The 18,975-nt window shown below is 36.6% G+C and overlaps 1 protein-coding gene across 3 annotated transcripts in view; it reads left to right on the forward strand.

The window, feature by feature from the left end:
* Positions 1-18,975, forward strand: part of TRDN (triadin) — a 104,205-nt gene that overhangs the window by 18,276 nt on the left and 66,954 nt on the right. For all 3 annotated transcript variants that reach the window (XM_061460010.1, XM_061460012.1, XM_061460011.1), the window contains one exon: positions 16,792-17,001. In XM_061460010.1, the coding sequence (XP_061315994.1) occupies positions 16,792-17,001 (210 nt within the window). The remainder of the gene's footprint in view (positions 1-16,791; positions 17,002-18,975) is intronic.

Here is an 18,975-nt window from a genome sequence, read left to right on the forward strand (position 1 = left end):
AGTAGAACTGCATTAGTGCCTCATTAGCTGAAAAATAAAAGCACATGTTCTATGTGAAAGCACATATACTTTAGTCTTTTATTATCAGTTAGCAAGTTGCTGATTTACTTTTGGTTGCAGAAACTTTTTTTTATTGCAAACTTGCTTAGATGCTAGGGCAATGAAGTGGGAAGATAAGGAAATAATAAATTATTTTATTCTTTATCGATTTTATAACCAGCATTTCATGAGCACTTTTTTGGACATTGTTATGAATAATGTGAACTTCCTATTAATTTTCTGCAGGTGTCTCATACAAAAAAACATTTTAATGTCTTCTATGCTTCCAAAAGTATCATCTGAATTTATTCTTTGTAGAAATTACCATCCCAAATTTCCACTATGCAAATCTACAAGTGCTGCAGCACTCTAACTATTTTTAATCTATACTTCTTTCTGCAGAAAATAAGCTCCTGACTAAAGGTGATGTGGATTGAAATATCAGCTGGGACAGAACTACACTGGTGATGATACAAATCTTAGCAGTATTTTTCTATGACAAGTAGATCTTACACTTTCTTATGCTTGCAGACTTGTTATCAACATTTTCAGCCCTTGATCACAGAACAGTGACTTTAACAAGCCCCTGATGTTTTATGGTCTTCCAAGTCCATTTGTGTAGTGGTTTCCTAGAGAGTAGCACCCTCTTAGGAATTAATATCTGAGGGGTTCTTTCAGGTTGTAGTCCGCCAGGTTTGTGTGTTTCTGGAAATGGAGGGAAGAAAATCTAACTTGTATGTGCCCATTTGGTGACAAGGAAAATGTTTCAGCTTTCTCCCAGAACAGATATCTCCTTATGTCCTTTAAATGCTAACCATTCCACTCCTGCCCCTATGGGCAGGATATTGATCTCACTTGGAAACAGGTTCAGCTGTAAATAAGACTGATGTCTTATTTAAATCTTATTTGCCAGGTTAGGTGGTGCAAACCTTTTGTTCACAGTTCCAAAAGGTGGAAGAACTGTAAAGGCACATAGTGGACAGCTTTTTTAAAGGCACAATGTGGACAGCTTTTCCCCACATACCTGTCAAGAATTGCCTGCCTGTGCAGGTCCTGGGGAGAGCATGGTATGCTGTGTCTTCTTCCTTAAGAAAATCATCCTATAGAGTTTCTTTCAGACTTCTACATGGCACCTGGCCTAAGGTTTAACTAAAGCACTACTTTACATAAAAGCCATTATAATTTCTAATAATTTATAACAAGTGTAGTACAATGTCTTACAGCCTACCTTTATTTCATATTATGAATGTTATTCATTATTAGTCATTCAATCATTTTAGATACATTTTGTGTCTATTCTTGTCTTCCACCATAATACTTCTAATAGCATTCTCTATGTACTGTACTTATTGGTGGATGAATTTTGTTAGTGAATGAAAGATTATGAATTACGTGACCATAAGAATATAGTCAATGTAAGATGTAAGGCTGAAATATCAACTCTAATGTAAATCTTCCTCTTCAATAAAACTGAAACTATGCATTTTTTATTTATTAGCACTTATCTAATTACAGCTGAAGCTGCATTCTATTGATACAATAGAAAAGGAAATTAATAATGAAAGGTTAGATGATGAATAGGCCTTTGACCAGAATATAACAGCCAGCAAAATCTTGCAAAGATGTATATAGAATAACTAAGTATCTCTCAAAAGCTTTCTTAAAAATTTAGAAGGGACTATCAACTTCTACATCTAGAGAGGACATCTCTATCTCTTTTCATTATACCAACAAAGCTATGAGTTGAGACTGCTGTATTAATATTAAAAAAACTTCAGAGAATTGCTTGAAAGTTTCCTGAAATGAGAAAGTGACATTTTAAGAATACCAGAAGTATTCTAAAAATCCAAGATGGAAAGATTTCAAGGAACTTTGTGCACATGCTGAATAAGTATAAATGGCTTGAGAAGATGGGCATAGATGATGAACAGCTACACTCAGAAGATGGCTCTGGTATATTTGGCTTAAACATTACACATTGTAGAGGAGCAATGAACCAGAAGCTAGAACAGGAGACCTGGCTTCAGTTCTGTCTCCTGCCAGACTTCCAGTATGGTCTTTGCTCTTCACATAATCTCTTTCTTCTGTATGAAAATAGTATGGCCTTACATCAGTGTGATTTGGAGGGAAGATAAATGTTAGAAGACCAGGGGCAAAAAAAAAACCAAACAGATTTGAAGATCTATAAAAATACCCAGAACAGAATTTTGAACATAACCTGAGACAATGTAAATGTTTAATAAATAGGAAAAATTGTGTTTATATGGATGTACGTTTATGTGTATATATGTTTGAGCATCAATAGAATGTTTGTGAATACACAGGCAGTTTGGAAAATAATACCAGGCTGAAAAATGTCCTTTCAGCTGTTGTCTCTATTTCATTGACATGAAAGAAAATGATTTTTCAGTTGGATGGGAAACATGGACAGAACTTCCTTATGCTGAGGGTGGCAGAGCCCTGAAACAGGCTGCCCAGGGAGGTTGTATACACAGGACACGTTTCTGCATACTCTTCTCTTGGTGGCCCTGCTTTGAGAGGGGCCTGGACTAGATGATCTCCAAAGGTCCCTTCCAACCCTAATGATTCTGTGGAATTGGAACAAATGTACATAGATATACTTTTCAGGCACCCTAACCCTAGGGTTAGGGTTATGCAACTTTGTTCTTCTGTTTCCCTATCATCATGACAGTCAGTGAGCGAAGCACAAAACAAAGGTTGGTCTGAGATTCCAGGAGCATTATAGAGGTCCTGCAAGCGTCTGATGTGCACACAAGGCACTCAAGCTGAGTGGAAACTTTTCAGCACCTGCTGTTACTTGTGGGCAGTACTAGGAATACTGGAACTCCTACTATATGGATCTGATATTACAGAGAATGTGGGGAGTTGTTAGAACTTGTGAATGAGAGCTGAATGGTTTTGTGATTACTTTGTGCGTGCTTCCAACATATGCTAAAGATTATTTGATTTAGAATCCACGGAAAGAAATGAGGAAACTATCATTCCAACCATGACAAAATTTTTCCCTGGTGTAGCTCACTCTCCCTTCTAGTTAGCAATAACAACATGGAGGCGCCACCACTAGATGGAGGGGTTTTTTAACCCAGAATAATATCTTTTACACTATATTCAGGCAAGACTTTAACACTATGAATGTTTTTTGAACTAATTGGTTAGGATCGCTCAATGTATCACTGTCAGAGATAGTAACAAAAGTCTGTGGTATTTTTTGTTTTGTTTTTAATTAGTAGAAATTTTGGCATTTATAACCAGGATAAATAGATGCCAGCTTGAATTTCATTTCTGTGTGGTCAGTTGAGGTCTTTATTTTTTTATTTCACCTATTCAGAGATCTGAAGAGGTGTGGTAGAAAGATTTAAATTGTAGGTCCGTCTCCAGTGCCTCACAATAAAAGAGGAGGGTTTAGGGCCTGGTTTCCAGGTCACAGAAGCAAGAGTCCCTAAGACAATCTGTATGCTCTTCATTGTGCTGTTTAGCAACTCTACTGGGTTTGTTTGTTCAGAATGTGGTAGTGTGAAAATTAGATATATTAGAACTCCTCCAGACTTAGGTATGGGTACAAGACAGACTCACTAACAGTCTCGTTTGCTGTTAATTTATGTGTAGGTAAAAGTCAGGTATCGCTAATGATTTCTAACCCCTGGTGACAACCTTGTTGTCCTGACACATGTCAACTGATTTGGACTGGCAGGAGGAAGGATACAGAGAATGGATGTGATGCCTGAAGCGATTTTATTTTTTACTTGGGTAACCTTTAAGGAATCGTGAATCTTCTTGTTTTTTTTCTTCTTTTCAGTGTGTAGATAAGGCACTACAAAAATATTGGCATAGGGAGAAAAAGAGAAAAGAAAAGAAAATACCCAAGACTGTACCTGTACATGAATATTATGTAGTGATTTTCTCATCAAAGTTGAATTGACAAGTTTTTCACACATTCCAAAATTTGGCCAGGTTATAATCCTGAATAAAATGGATTAAGACGTGGCTAAGTGATGGTAGCTTGTTCAGGAATGAGTGAGTAAGTGAGGACACAGTGACTTTTTTCTACTTGGTCAAAGACTTTGCTAGTTAGAATGGATTTCAGTAGTCTCAAAAACATTCCATTTTCTCCAGATTACTTAATACTCATTTGAAATAAGTTTTTCTTCTAAGATCTGAGTATCTGGTGTAAGTTTCTATTAAATAAATCTTTGTTAGATAGTGTAAAGATTTCCCAGCTCCTGAGACTTTTAGAACACATTTTAGGTGACAGAGGAGTTGTGAATATGTACTCTCAACAAAGATCAACTGTTCTCACTGTGACATTGTATCCTATGTCTCTCAGCTGCCCATATAGATCACACCTCTTTCCAAATAAAGATCAAACATGAATGATAATATTAATTTAGCTTATCAAGGTTAAACTTCAACATCAGATTACCATTTTTCAAAACATTATTGCAAAAAAAAAAGAAAACAAAAAAAAAACTAAAAACTCCCATGTTAACTTTTACCTAAACACTGAGTTCTATTCCTTGGTGTCAGTTCAAAAGCCCTCTCATCCCCTAAAACTGAAGGGATATTTTCCAAAGGATTCTTTCAGACAAAAAAAGAAGAAAAGAAAAAACAAACCAAAACCTTCAGAGGAAGCATTACTATCATGGCTGCCACTGCTTCCTAGAATCCTTTTTTTATAGGAACACAAACTGAATACTTACAGCATATCAGAAAGCATTTTGGGTGGTATATTTTGATAGCTCCGTAAATTTCAAAGCAAGTTTCAGAAAACATTTTTTCCCTGGTATTTTAGGTGCCTACGTAAGTGGACTTGCCTTTAGCTATTGTCTAAGTTTGCAGGTGAAGCACTCTCATATTTATTAGAAAATAACTTCCTGATCAACCTTGGTTTAGAAGTCCTGGTTTATTACAGCTAACTACTGTTTATCATGAAGTTGATTGCACTATTTTGCAAGCCACATACCGTCTTTCAGTTTTCTTTCTCCCAGATAGCATGACCTGTTTCATAGTAAACTGCTATTTACAGATGAAATATATCAGTGACATAGATGACTGACTTGCCATGAGCCCTTATTTTAGTTTTCCCCTTCATATATATTTATATATTACTGCATAGCTTTTAGTATAACGATTTCCTTATTCTTATTGACTAAAAATGCTTTTTCCTTCTGTCTCTGGTAAGACAGCCTGGATCAAGTTTCTTCAATATGACTTATGCATACATACATTCAAACTACGCATGTGTTGATTTCCATATTTGAGTCCTGTAATGACTGAATAGCTCCATATGGAGGACTTGGTAGACTTGTGATGTGAGATAATGCTTGCACTGTATTGTGGAGAGTATATTGAATTATTTCTAGAAGTACTTTCGTTTTCAGAGTCTGTAGATATCAGTCCATTAAGACATATAAAGTAGATCCTTCCTCTACTGTCAGGTTAGATTAACATAAATGAAATCAAGCAAATGATCTTATTAATCATTCCCAGATGCACTTATTTGTAAGAAAATGGTAGTTCCATCAGAGAAAACACAGATCTGGAATTGTCTTTACAGAGTTTCTTTATACTGGCACACTTGTCTAGAGGCATTTGTAACCTACTATTTGTCCTGGTGACTTTTAGTATCTGTTATGACTATCATTATTTTGCAGATAGAAACTGATTTTTTTTTTTTTTTTTTTGAAAAAAAGGTCAGTGTTTTTCTCTAATCCCCTCAGAAGTTTTCAGGGATGTGTAGAGCCAAGTTTCCATACACGAATAACAAGAGGAATGCATACAGTGCTCTTGCTTCAGAAGGTTTCATGCTATTTAAAGATAAATGGCAATCATTTTCCTCCAACCTTCATTCTGACATTTTAAAAGATAAGATGTACCTCTCAGCTTATATTAACTCACAAGTATGTCTAAATATCCTTTTGGCATCTTTTTCTGAAATGTCAGGTTTCTAAGATGAGCAGGAAGGTAAAACTACTTTTTTCTGTTTTAGAAAACCAGTTTGTTTCTAAAGAATGGAAGGTATTACTACTGATCAACTAAAAAATTCAGGTGTGGAACCAAAAAATTAATGGATTTTTCAGGGTGCTGAGAGTTTAGGATGGAGTGTTCAGAACTGAGTTACAGTGCATACTGTAAAGACAGGAATTAAACATTTGCGTTTGAACAAATCTGAACATTTCTAAAAGCAAGTGTGAAAAACATATCAACCTGAAGAGTTATTTGAAAGAGAAAAAATTAAATACCCAACTTCCAGATCATCAAAAGTAAAGTGTACTGCATTTTGGAAAAGGAGCAACTCAATCCCTTTGCCATGCTTGTTTGGTGGTGCTAAGTGCACTAAACTACGATTTTCTTGTTCTTATCAACTGTAATTCCAGCAGTTTTGATTTTATAGAAGTAATTTATTCTGTGTTGATTATTGTTAACTCCTGTGGTCTCCTAAGTTTTCAAGAAATTACTACACAAAGTGATATAGCTATATGGAAAATCATCTATAAAATTTCCCAGTAAAACCTGCTTTTAAATCTGGCCCTTAGGGCTTCCCTTACTTTTCTTTCTGAAGTAATTTCATCTATGAATTACTGCAGAAAGGTTTGCAATACAATCAGTCATCTAAGACTATTTCAGCAGGCTCAGCAACACAGAACATCTTTTAACTAACCACTAATCCCTTCTGTGCCTGTTGTACTTGAATAATCAGAATAATGTAAAAGCTCTTTGAAATACATACACACACAAGAAACAACTGCACAGACAGAAGGTTAAGGGTCATATCACTATAATGTTCTTTACAAGCAATTTTGGAGGCATTTTTTCACTTTCTTGTAAAATATATGAGACAAATTCTCCTCCGCTTAATTTGAAGCATTGACAAGTGCTTCACTAGAGTATGAAATTCAAGCATGTAAGAAAAGATGGAAATTTGTTTCCAAATCAATGAAGTTCAACTTTTCAAGTGATTTAGGCCTCATCTTGTAAGAATTTGCAATGGGATGTGGGCTTCTGAATCCTGCAAATATTTGCTAACCTAGCTGGGCAATCTGAAGTCAAAGGTTAGAAGTATGTCAGATGAGAGGAAGTTAACTTATTTTACTGCTGATAGTATTTCAAAACATGGTGCAATTGAGGTTTGACTGAAACAAGTTTCCACTTCCCCTCTTTGAATTTCTCAGATTGCTTCAAGATCTAATACTAAAGCTCATAACGTGGCCTTTTCCAGAAAAAGTAGTAGCTTATTAGTATTTCTTCAACAGGATCCAAAGGTGCATTCCCCAAAATGCAGATGCTGCCTTTTAGGCTCAAGCATCAATGATTTTATTTTTTTTTTTAAATGAGTAGGGGAGAGGAAAGTGTCTGTTAAGAGATTTGTTCCCACTTGTCTGCAGGGGAAATATGTCTTGAGCAAAGAGACCTCTGCTCTGTTATTTACCCTTATTCATTTTCAAAATCTGAAGATCTCTTTCCTCAGTTACACTTGCTGCTAGAAAGCATGAAATCTCCCATCTGTAGAAGACTTCTTTCCTTACTACGCTATTCCACGCTCTGAGCTGTTCTAGACAAGCCATCCTTAATTGCTACTGCTTGGATTTCCTTCTTTGATCAGGAGGGCTCCAGTGGGGGCAAAGTCCTGGTTATCCTCAGGGGATTCTGACTCCTTACACAGAACAATGGTCCAAATCCATCATTTGAATCTGCATGGTAAGGAGTTAACTACATATGCCAACTTGTTACAATCTTTTATATATACAAAAGTATCTTTAAAGTAATCTTTGTAGTTGTCCTCAGAAAAAATACAAAATCAGATACATGCATTCACATAATTCTAGCTAGGTGGAAAATGTGGGGTTTGTAGACACTAATTTTTTATTCTTCAGGTACAATGAACTGCTGTTCTTCACCTGACTATTTCAAAAAATGATTAATACCAGGTATACAATGGACTGTATATGAAAGATCAAAATATACTAAGAAAATGATTTTAAAATATTGGAGATAATTTCTGAATTTTTCCACATTTCTTTTGTTTAGTCACTAACACTTCACAGCAGGTTTTGAAAAATAGTTTTATGTAGAAAAAAATCCACCCAATATTCTATATTTCTCCTTTTTATTGTAAAGGGCATTTACATAAAAATACTAGATTTGTTTCTTTTATTTTCTCTTGCTTCTTCCTCCCATTTAGAACAATTAGAGATTGACATGGAAATGTTGCAATACCACAATGGAAGAATTATGACTGCAAGTAGGGTATAAGAAGCAGGTTCTTAAAGTGAAAAGATCCTGTTTCATACAAGTGTCATTGCAAATAAAGAACTATAGGGAAGCAATAACAGAAATAAAATATTTTTAAATTGATTTTTCTTTGACTTTAATATTTATTTTTTATTATTTAAGAAAACTAAGGTCAACAAGCACAGGGGGATAGAGAGTGGGAGTTGAGGTCAGTTCATCCCACTCCAGGAAGAAGGGAGTGCCTGGGAGGATGTTTTAATATTTGGTTTTATTTCTCATTATCTGACTTTGATTTGATTGGTAATAAATTAATCTAATTTCCCGAAGTTGAATCTGTTTGCCTGTGTCAGTAACTGGTGAGTGATCTCTCTCTGTCTTTATACTGACCCACGAGCCTTTAGCTATATTTTCTCTCCCCTGTTCAGCTGAGGAGGGGAGTGACAGAGCAGTTTTGGTGGGCACCTAGTGTCCAGTCAGGGTCAGCCCACCACAGTACCCTAAGGTAAGTCATTATTACAATCAAAAAAATATATATCATACCTTAGAATATGGCATTAATAACTTTTAGCTTTCACTTTATAGTGTTTATTATTAGTAGTTCTACCATTGTTTGTTAGTATTATTTATCAATACTGTATGAAGTACACTTTTTCTTTGAACTAGATAATGAAATAGCTTGATAAGATGTATCTTTTATTCTCAAAACTCCTTATTGAAATTGATGAGATCAAAAGATTGGTGTACATAATTTCTTAGAGAATGAATAGAAAAGATTAATACAATTCACTTCCTTAAATTATCAGATACTGTCTATTGATCAAAACAGAGCTAAGACAGATATAATAACAGAAAAGGAAATTAAAAAATTACTCGGCACCATATGTGATTAGAAGTGCTTTTCTAAATTCATTCAGTTAATTTTCATGCACCATACTCTCCATATTCCACATTCTCTATTTCTTTTGTCATGTAGAATTGGTTTCTGCATAATCTCCAACCCTATTTTCCACATTTCATAAAGAATATTACGTTTTTATAACTATCAGCCACCAATAAATCTGCAAATGTTTCATCACAGACAGTCCCAGTCACAGTTTTCAAACCTTTAGTCTGCAGAAATACTACCTTTTAATTTTGAGAAGCCTGCCGATATACATATGATATGTGTAGAGGTCTTTCTCTTTGTACTTTAATTACATAAACTGTACAGCAACACTTCAGTACTCTGCAATGAATTTAGAAGTCTGTAAATTCTGGTATGAGTTGTGCAAATCTTTATTTATTATTCCCTTTTAGTTATTCCAGTTGAGTTCATTTGTACTTAAAGGTATGTAAAATGATACAAAAGGAAAAAAAATGGCTGAATGTCAGCCATCTGAAGATTTATGCTGCAGCTATAAATAAATTGGCTGCTCTTAAAGAGGTCACCTTTCTGCTCAACAGCTTGCAGAAGTTCCTTCAAAATCAGAAGACCTACTCTAGGTGCCTGCCACCCATTTCTGGGCTGAGCTGTATGTCACTGCCCTACTCAGAGTCTGTTGCAGATAATGGTAAAAGAGTTTTTAAGTACAAGCTGAATTTGCCTGTTTAAGTTGTCTTTCCCTGTTTCCATCTGCCTCTCTATCAGTGTTAAGAAGAGCCTTTATATTTCTATATATGTCCCATAGAAAACATAATGTTCAGCAGTGCCAAGTGCAAGGGCCTAAACCTGGCTTGGGGCAATCCCAGGCACACCTATAGGATGGGCCCAGAAGGGATTCAGAGCAGCCCTGTGGAGAAGGACCTGGGGGTGTTGATTTATAAGAAAATGAACATGAGCTGGCAGTGTGCGCTTGCAGCCCAGAAAGCCAACTGTATTCTGGGCTGCATCAAAAGGAGCGTGACCAGCAGGTTGAAGGAGGTGATCCTGCCCCTCTACTCTGCTCTTGTGAGACCTCACTTGCAGTATTGTGTGCAGTTCTGGTGTCCTCAACATAAAAAGGACATGGAACTGTTGGAACAAGTCCAGAGGAGGGCCACGAGGATGATCAGGGGACTGGAGCACCTCCCGTATGAAGACAGGCTGAGAAAGTTGGGGCTGTTCAGCCTGGAGAAGAGAAGGCTGCGTGGAGACCTCATAGCAGCCTTCCAGTAACTGAAGGGGACTTATGAGGATGCCAGAGAAGGACTTTGCACTAAGGACTGTAGTGGTAGAACAAAAGGTAACGGGTTTAAACTTAAACAGGTGTAGTTCAGGTTAAGCATAAGAAAGAAGTTCGTTACTGTAAGGGTGTTGAGGCACTGGAGCAGGCTGCCCAAGTGGTGAATGCTCCATCCCTGGCATTGTTCAAGGACAGGTTGGACAGAGCCTTGGCAGCATGATCTAGTGTGAGGCATCCCTGCAAGGGGGTTGGAACTCGATGATCTTAAGGTCCTTTAGAACCCTAACTATTCTATGATTTTATGATCCAAATTTTTGAATCTAAGTAGGTTCCTAACCCATTGAAGTTTACCAAGACTGCAGATCCTCCATAGTAAATGGTTTTAGATCCACTGCAATTATATGCTTTAGCAGCATTTGGAGGAGACTAAATGGTTTTGTTTGCTGTTCTGTACTCTCTTACCATCTGTCTGCATCTCCTGGCCTCTGGTGCTGGCCAGGTAAGATGGTGGAGGCTCTCTGAGGGTCTCTACTTTTTGCTCAGTATTTTTTTCCCACATGAATGTATAAAGAAGGCAAAAAGCATGAGTTAAGTGAAGTGTTTTCAACAACCTGTGCCTATGAAAGTGCTTGGAAATTGGCTACATGCTCATGATGCAGCAGAAGCTTTATGGACAAGTCAGTAGTAGACCACTTCAGGAGAGAATGTTGTTACTGATATTTTATTGCAAGCCACAGCAGAAATTCTTCATTTTCCTTTCCATTTGTGTAAGGCAAGAGTGCAGAAACCATAGAAAAGAGATGAAAACTGGAGGATGCCACAGTGAAGCATAAGTATCACTTGAACAACAGATGTAGGTATTGTTTTTTCCTGTGATAGAAAGCATTTTCCCCACATGGGAAAAGAGTGATTAAAGTGAGAGTTGCAGAGGTCTGTGGACTCACTAAGAGTGATGTACTGGACATGAAAAAATGCAGCAGATTATCATATATCCATTGCCCAGTCCTTCTTTGAAGGGCTCTAATCTCTTGTCCTCTTTTCCCTGTGGTACCCTCCTTCTCGTAAACTGAGACTCCTGCCTCCCTGATCACAACAGTGGTGGATTGGTAAGGTCAACAGGTTAAAGCCCAAGGCTCGAGCTGGTGCTTAACATACAGTGTCAATTTATACAGTCACACTTTCTCTTTTCTGCTCCCTTAATTAATATTTAAATATTCCAAATGAAGTGGAATAGGTCAAACAAGAGCCATTAATGACCTGAATACAGAATACTCTGTATTTATTGGAGTGTTCATCTGGGTAGTGGAACAGACAAATGAAAATCTACCACCTCTCTCATTTAGAGCAGACTGCACTGAGGTGAAATGCCCTAGCAACAGTATTTAAAAGACATCTACGTTTTTTTTAGTAGCATGACTGGAGCACCTCCTGTATGAAGATAGGCTGAGAAAGTTGGAGCTGTTCAGCCTTGAGAAGAGAAGGCTGCGTGGAGACCTTATAGCAGCCTTCCAGTGTCTGAAGGGGGCCTATAAGGATGCTGGGGAGGGACTCTTCATTAGGGACTGTAGTGATAGAACAAAGGGTAATGGGTTAAAACCTAAACAGGGGAAGTTTGGATTGGATATAAGGAAGAAATTCTTTACTGTAAGGGTAGTGAGGCACTGGAGCAGGCTGCCCAGGGAAGTTGTGAATGCTCCATCCCTGATGGTACTCAAGTCCAGTTGAACAGAGCCTTGGGTGACACGGTTCAGTGTGAGGTGTCCCTGCCCATGGCAGGGGGGTTGGAACTAGATGATCTTAAGTTCCTTTCCAGCCCTAACTATTCTATGATTCTATGATTCTGTGACTAGCCCTTTGTTTTTAATATGCTCCGCCTTAAAAATGCATTGCATATTGAATATTTTATGTGATTGTCTTTTTATTTTTATTTTTGCTGCTATTGGCAGAACTAGGACTGTTATATAAAAAAAAACCAAAACCAAAAACAAAACAAACAAACCAAAACAAACCAAAATAAAACCTATAACATAAATACAGAAAATTACTGCTTTATGTTTGAATGAGTCTGAACGGAGTAGGGGTATTTTTTGTTCTGTTTCCTGTTTGGTTTTTCTTCTGGGTATTGGAAGGTATAGTTGTTGAACTGTAAAATCAAGTGCCCATTCTTAACCATAGACTCCTATGCTTATTATGCCTTAAGGGAGCTCTACTCACAAATGCAAAGAGTATTTTATCTAAGCTGCTAGGACTACAAGCTCACTCTGGCCTCTGAAAGTCACATGGTGTTCATCTCAAAGTTGTCACCAATTGTCGAGGTTTATTTATACTTGTGAGACCTTACGGTTCTTCAGATTGTATCCTAAGTGACAACTCTGAAACAGCAGGAATAGTAAGAATCTCAGAGTTTTAGCTGTTTGGAATTTAGCAAATCAGTCCATTGATGTAAATGTGACATTTGTGACCCTAGGGTATAGCTCTGTGTGCATGAGAAACTGTGGAGTTAGAGGTACATATCCCCAGAATAATCATTTTATAGAAATGTATACATAATTCTTTTAAGTTCCCATCCTCATTGCAAACCAATAGCAATCACAACCCAAAGTGCAGGAGGCTCTAGCAGACATGGTGGTGGACTAGAATTGGATGGCTGAACTTGTAACAGCCTTCAGCTGCACCCTCCACTCCTGTGATGGATGTTGCCTCCCTCAAAGCAGGGACAACTGATATGCTCATGATTTCTTGATCCACTGCAGTGTTCATTTAAAGTTAACTGCCTTGGATTCTGGTTGGATGTAATACAGAGTGAAAATTGTCTTGGGAGAGAAAATGTGTATTTTATGGGCAGCAAGGATGTCTGGAAAAGTTCAGTAATCTGATTTTAACCTGTTGCTGAATGGCCCTTCTCAGTTGCAGAAGTAAAACTCTCTAGCCTCTATCAGATGATTTCACAGCAATAAAAAAGCCTGTCTCTCATTCCTCCATGGGGCAACTGAAGACCCACTGACCTTTTGGGCAGGAGCTCTGCTTAACTATGGAGTGCTGGCTGAACTGTTGGAAACATTGCGTGTGTGTAGGTCCCCTCTTTCTCTACTGGCCTTGCTGTGTAAATAGCACTGCTGCAGGTTTGGGGAGATTAGCGCTGGAGGAAAATGGACAAAAATGCACGCAACACCTGGGCACTTCAAAGCAAGGAACAGGCAGAGAAAGGCATCAGGATAGTACCATGCAATAACAGAATGGTTTTAGGGGGGAGGGCAGTCATCTTGGACTTTTTGGAATCAACCCCCACATGAGATTGTGTAGTAGCAATATCAATATCTCCCTTGGGAGTTCTCAGATAAACTCCTCCAGCCAATTTTGTTTATATTAGCATCTAAGAACATAAAAGTCTAATTTCTATTTTCAGTGGTTTAGGATATTCTGTCTGGGTTCTTACAGGAGATTCAGAAGTTAGTGTGCTATAGATTGTGCCTGACAGTCCTGTATATCTCTGATATCATGAAGCATCCCTAACAGCACTAGAGAACTTTCTTAGGTCTCCTGAATCATACTGCAAGCACTTGCATCAGGAAGCTCTGGCAGTGTAACAGCATTAGTCTTAGCTTGACTTCTAGTTAATAGCTGTTCTCCCATTTCAATGAATGTGATGGTGGTGATTTTGTTGTATAACATCCTGAGTTTTTAAGGAGAAATCTGCCACAGCTACATCAGCAGCCAAAAGCATGCAAAAGATAATTTTCCAGGATACTTCAGCTTTGTCTCTGTAGCATTGCTTAGATGGATAAATTATGGGAAGCTGTTTTCTTTATCAAAGAAGGCATATAGCAGCATGAATTTGAAAAGTGAGGTATACCAAATAGGAAAGAACAGTTTTCACATAGCAACAAACCTGGAGGAATGGTCCTTTGAATGGTAATTTTAAGTCTTTATCTATATACACACGTAGAGTTTTAGTTGCTTGTATATTATAACTGTGCAAGTATCTGTCATTAGTATGTCCTTGGAGATGTGCTGTGGTAGTAATCAGATAGTCAAGATGAGACAGTACCTTTCTATTCTCTCTTACATATCATAAACTCTGACTGATATTCACAAGAGAAAAAAAATGCATAATGTGTCGTTTATGACCTGTTGCATGTACAAATTACTAGCATTTTGTATGCAGTAGAATAACAAAATGCTGTTGATTCTGAATTTGACTTTTGGAATCAGATCTTTATTGCTATTTGTCACTTGGCAGATTTTTCCTCCTGCTGTGAAATGTTTGATCTAAAATTTATGTTTGAATAAATGGAAATAGTGATGGTTTTATAATATTTTTTCTTTTAAAAGAGTGTATAAATTCTATCCTAGTAGATAGACATTATTCATAAACAGAATAAACATTCTATAAATAAGACTAGTTTTCAAATAAGTAACAAAAGCATGTAATATGCCAATCTTCTTCTGCTTATACAACACTGCTGTGTAGCAGAACAGCTTTCCAGTGCTTGAAGCAAGGCACTGATCAGTGTTAGGATGCTTGTGCAGAAGGAAGTTTAAAAGGTAGAGCTAAGGGAAGTACACACAATGCCCTACATAACAAACAAAAGCACTGTAGAATAGTTTGGGTTATCAATTTGAACACTCTATGGATATGACAGATTTAGAGTTAGGGAACTTCTGATACCAGAATTGTCTTTCACAGTTCTACAGATATATGTGAGATACATTAAGGTCATTTCAGTAGCACATTAGATTACTGTTCTCACTTTCTGCAGAAAAACAATATTCATTAGCATAAGGATTGGAGGACTTGTTATGCCTTTTTTCTTTTTAGCGATTAATATACATAGCTATTGGTAATGTCAAGTTAATATCAAGGAACTAATCCTTCCTTCCTTTATTTATTTAAGAATATCAATATAGTGATTCTCATAGAGGCTACATAGATGTTGTGATTGCAAATATCTGAAAGTCCTCAACAGCCCTGTACCTTAGTTCTAGAGATGGTTTCCAAATGAATATTTGCCATTTTCTATGTGAAAATTGAAACAAAATCTGTTAATCTGTGTATAAAGCAGGTCTGTCAGCTTCCTTACCTCATAATACTAGAAAATAGTCATAATCCTAGAAAATGATCATCTTTATAAGTTTTATCAGCTGTGAGAGAAGATAGGTGATCTCAGTGCAAGAAGCAAAAGTATGAGCCCAACAGGCAGCATCTGATTCCTTGAAATTTCACACCTCTGTTTTGGCAAGGGTACCTGAAATCACTAGCGTTAATTTAGGACAGTTGGTATCATCAAACAGACCAGGAATATATTTATTATATCTTTGAATACTTTAACATCAGCACACATGCATATATTCTAAACCTAAGTATAGATACTGTGCTCTTCTAGTTTTTGGCTGTGGAGTTATGAATGTTTTTACTACTGTTATTGTATATACTGGAAAACAAATACCAACCATGATTCTTTAAGTCATCACTTTCTCTTGTGAAGAAGAGTAATTTGAGAACTTTCAAATGTGGTCAGGTTTCCATAACCATAATTTTGGCTTGTGTCCTGAATTAACTTTCCTTAATACTCCAGGAAGAAGCAGATTAAGTCACTATTGTTGACTCTTCACTAAACAGTTAATGCATGTCACCTGTTTTCTTAGGTAATGTATGTAAATACTCACCTTCCTACCAGCTTTCTAGCACAAACCTGTGCTTTCTGGAATCCAGTCTGCTTTGACACTGTTATTCTTGTTTTTTAGGAGACTTTATCATTAAGTCAGAAATAACACAAATATATTTTAAAATCAACTACAAGCCATTCGGCAACTTGTAAGGATACTGGACATGTAAATCATTTGTGTTCCTATTAGATAAAATGGAGTATATATGTTCCTATTGCTATTGATATGTGTCCTTGACAGCAGAATTCCAGCCAAACCTCCAGTGGCATTACTCCATTACACATTAGCTCCATTACAGTCAATGGAAGTACACTTAATCACATCACCTGAGAATCTGGCCTACAGCCCATAACAAGACAGCCCTTTGGAGAGTAATAATATTTTATGCTTTCATCAATCACTCTCCCAGGTCTGTAGCTACTCATGGCAGACTAAAAAATATCATATTGTAATCAAAAGGCTGGTCATGGCTATTTCATTATAATTTCACTATTTCCAAAGTTAACTTTACTAAAAGTGGCCCCAGTTCAGGAAAAACTCCTTCCAGAAAGCACAATTGCCTGCCTTTAATAATACAATATTCGCATCTATGCTAAATATTCTGATTACAGATTGATTTCAGAACAACGATATTCTTGATTTTTAGGTTCCAAGTGTTATATTCTATTTTCCTCTGCTTTGTCTTTTTACCTAGGACATATGTCTACAACCACGACAATAATAGATGGTAAGAATGAATCTGTTCCTTCATCATCCATGAAAGTGGGCAAAAAATCTGTTACGGAGGACCTTGTGACAACGTTCAGCTCACCAGCAGTATGGATTCTTGTCGTTGCTCTGATTGTTACCTGGTCAGCAGTAGCTATTGTAATGTTTGACTTGGTGGATTACAAAGCCTTTGCAGGTAAAATTCAGCATATTCTGTTTGACATCCTGTATATTAAAATTAAAAAAAAAAAATTAAGGAGTATGTATTATGTAAATATGCACATCCTTTACATTCTTGGAGAGAGCATAGTGTCTTTGCTGAGTTTACCAAGAGAAGAGATACTATGAGAAGAGTCAGAATATGCTAGTTTACACTTCATACATTTTTATGATTTAAATATCTTCATTTGCAGCTCCTTGTCATCTTGGAAAATGTGTATGTTGACAGCAATATAATGTGTATATGAGCATGTATGGTCAGATTTCTGTTTTGAAATTTCTATATAAAAGCATTTCAAGAAGGATAAAATAATTCACATTTTCTGTAACATATTTTAAAAACTTCATAGCTGCCTTCAGTATTCTGACATGCTTGTATAGCTCAGTGGCAAGAAAAGTGCAAAAGATAATTTCTAAACATGGTAGCTCTAAATTCATCTGAAAAAATTATAAGCACAGAGGACCAGATTCTTACTATTAGCTAAGTCACACCCTTGTTTTCAATAAGGCCATAATTCTAGCTTAGTTTAAGACTTGGCAAATTGACTGAAGATTAAGATTTGAGGTACATATTGGTTACTGAAGGCAAAGATGAAAATGAAGTGGGTGGCACAAGGAATATGATCCTGGTTGAGAAAAGAGAGGAAAGGAGTGGGGAAGAGAAATTACCTCACTGCTACTTGATTTTTATACATTGTGTCTAGCAATGATATATAGTGAAAAGTAAAATAAATTGACAACCTATGTTTGTAAAGGGCGCATAATCTTCGGCAAGCCAAACTTCTGTGAGATAAACAGCCTGTAATGACTGGGAAACATGTATGTAAAATAGAAAACAAATGGTTATGTTTTTTTTTCTTTTTTAAATAAGAACTCCAGCTCTAAAGTTATCACATCTGTAACAAAAATTTACTAGGAATTGAAATTCAAACTTCAGCCTTTTAATTCAAAACAAATTGAGTTGATGTTTCAAAGTTAATTTCCTGGACTTTATTAGTTACTGATAAATTGATAGAATTTTGTCCTGCTATATATCAATATTGACCTCAAGATTTACTTAAAATGGTTTTGAGACACAGATCTTGAAAGAAACCAACCAATCCTGGATCAATGGGTGACACAGAGGCTTGAAATATGGAGAAAACATATCATAAGCCTCTCAGATTTTTTTGCTTCTCATCTGTCTTCATTTTCAGAAGGAAGTCACTTTCCTAGCAAAATATATTTTTCAACAATCATCCCAAAACAGGCATCAGATTTTAATTATGGCACCACATGCTTAATGCTACAACACAGACAGATAAAAACCAAGAGCGACACACCACCATATTCTGCTTTTAATTTTCCATATGAAATATCAATCAATCAATCAATCATTCAATCAAGTTCTTAACATTTTTTCAATGAGCAGTCAAAAGCCAGGGCACAAACTCTTAGACTAAGCAATTCCTGAACTGGCTGTCAGCTCATACATGCTCAATACACTAGTCAGGGTACTGCTAAGCAATGAGAATCTGAATTTGTACTGGAGACTCTGGAAATTTTCTAAGCAGATGGAAATCTGATGTTCATGTTGTATTGGTTAAATGAGTTTAAATCCCACAGGTGTTGATGGAAACTGATATTTTCAGACCAAGCTGTAGACATAAAATAACGTAAAATTTAATCTGCGGAGTAAGTTTGTATTTTGTGGAGATTTCTGCGAGATGATACTCTAGTACTTTGAGTTTGAGTTCATGAGTTTGTTTCTTTTCCTCTCCAAAGATATTTCTGTTCCTAAGTGATAAATTAAGCTACCTTTTAAATCGGGTCTTAATGCTGAAATGTTAAGAGGAGAAACTGCTGTGCTCCTGTAGAGCAGAATTCATTAGACTGTTATTTGTATTTACATACCAACGACTACACAGTTCTTATCATGACCCTTGCTTTTCTACTCCTGAGTTCCTACTCA

The sequence above is a fragment of the Pezoporus flaviventris genome, unplaced genomic scaffold, assembly GCF_033815535.1.
Source record: "Pezoporus flaviventris isolate CSIRO_AGI_PZ_B2104156 unplaced genomic scaffold, CSIRO_AGI_Pfla_v1 ptg000031l, whole genome shotgun sequence".
NCBI lineage: Eukaryota > Metazoa > Chordata > Aves > Psittaciformes > Psittacidae > Pezoporus > Pezoporus flaviventris.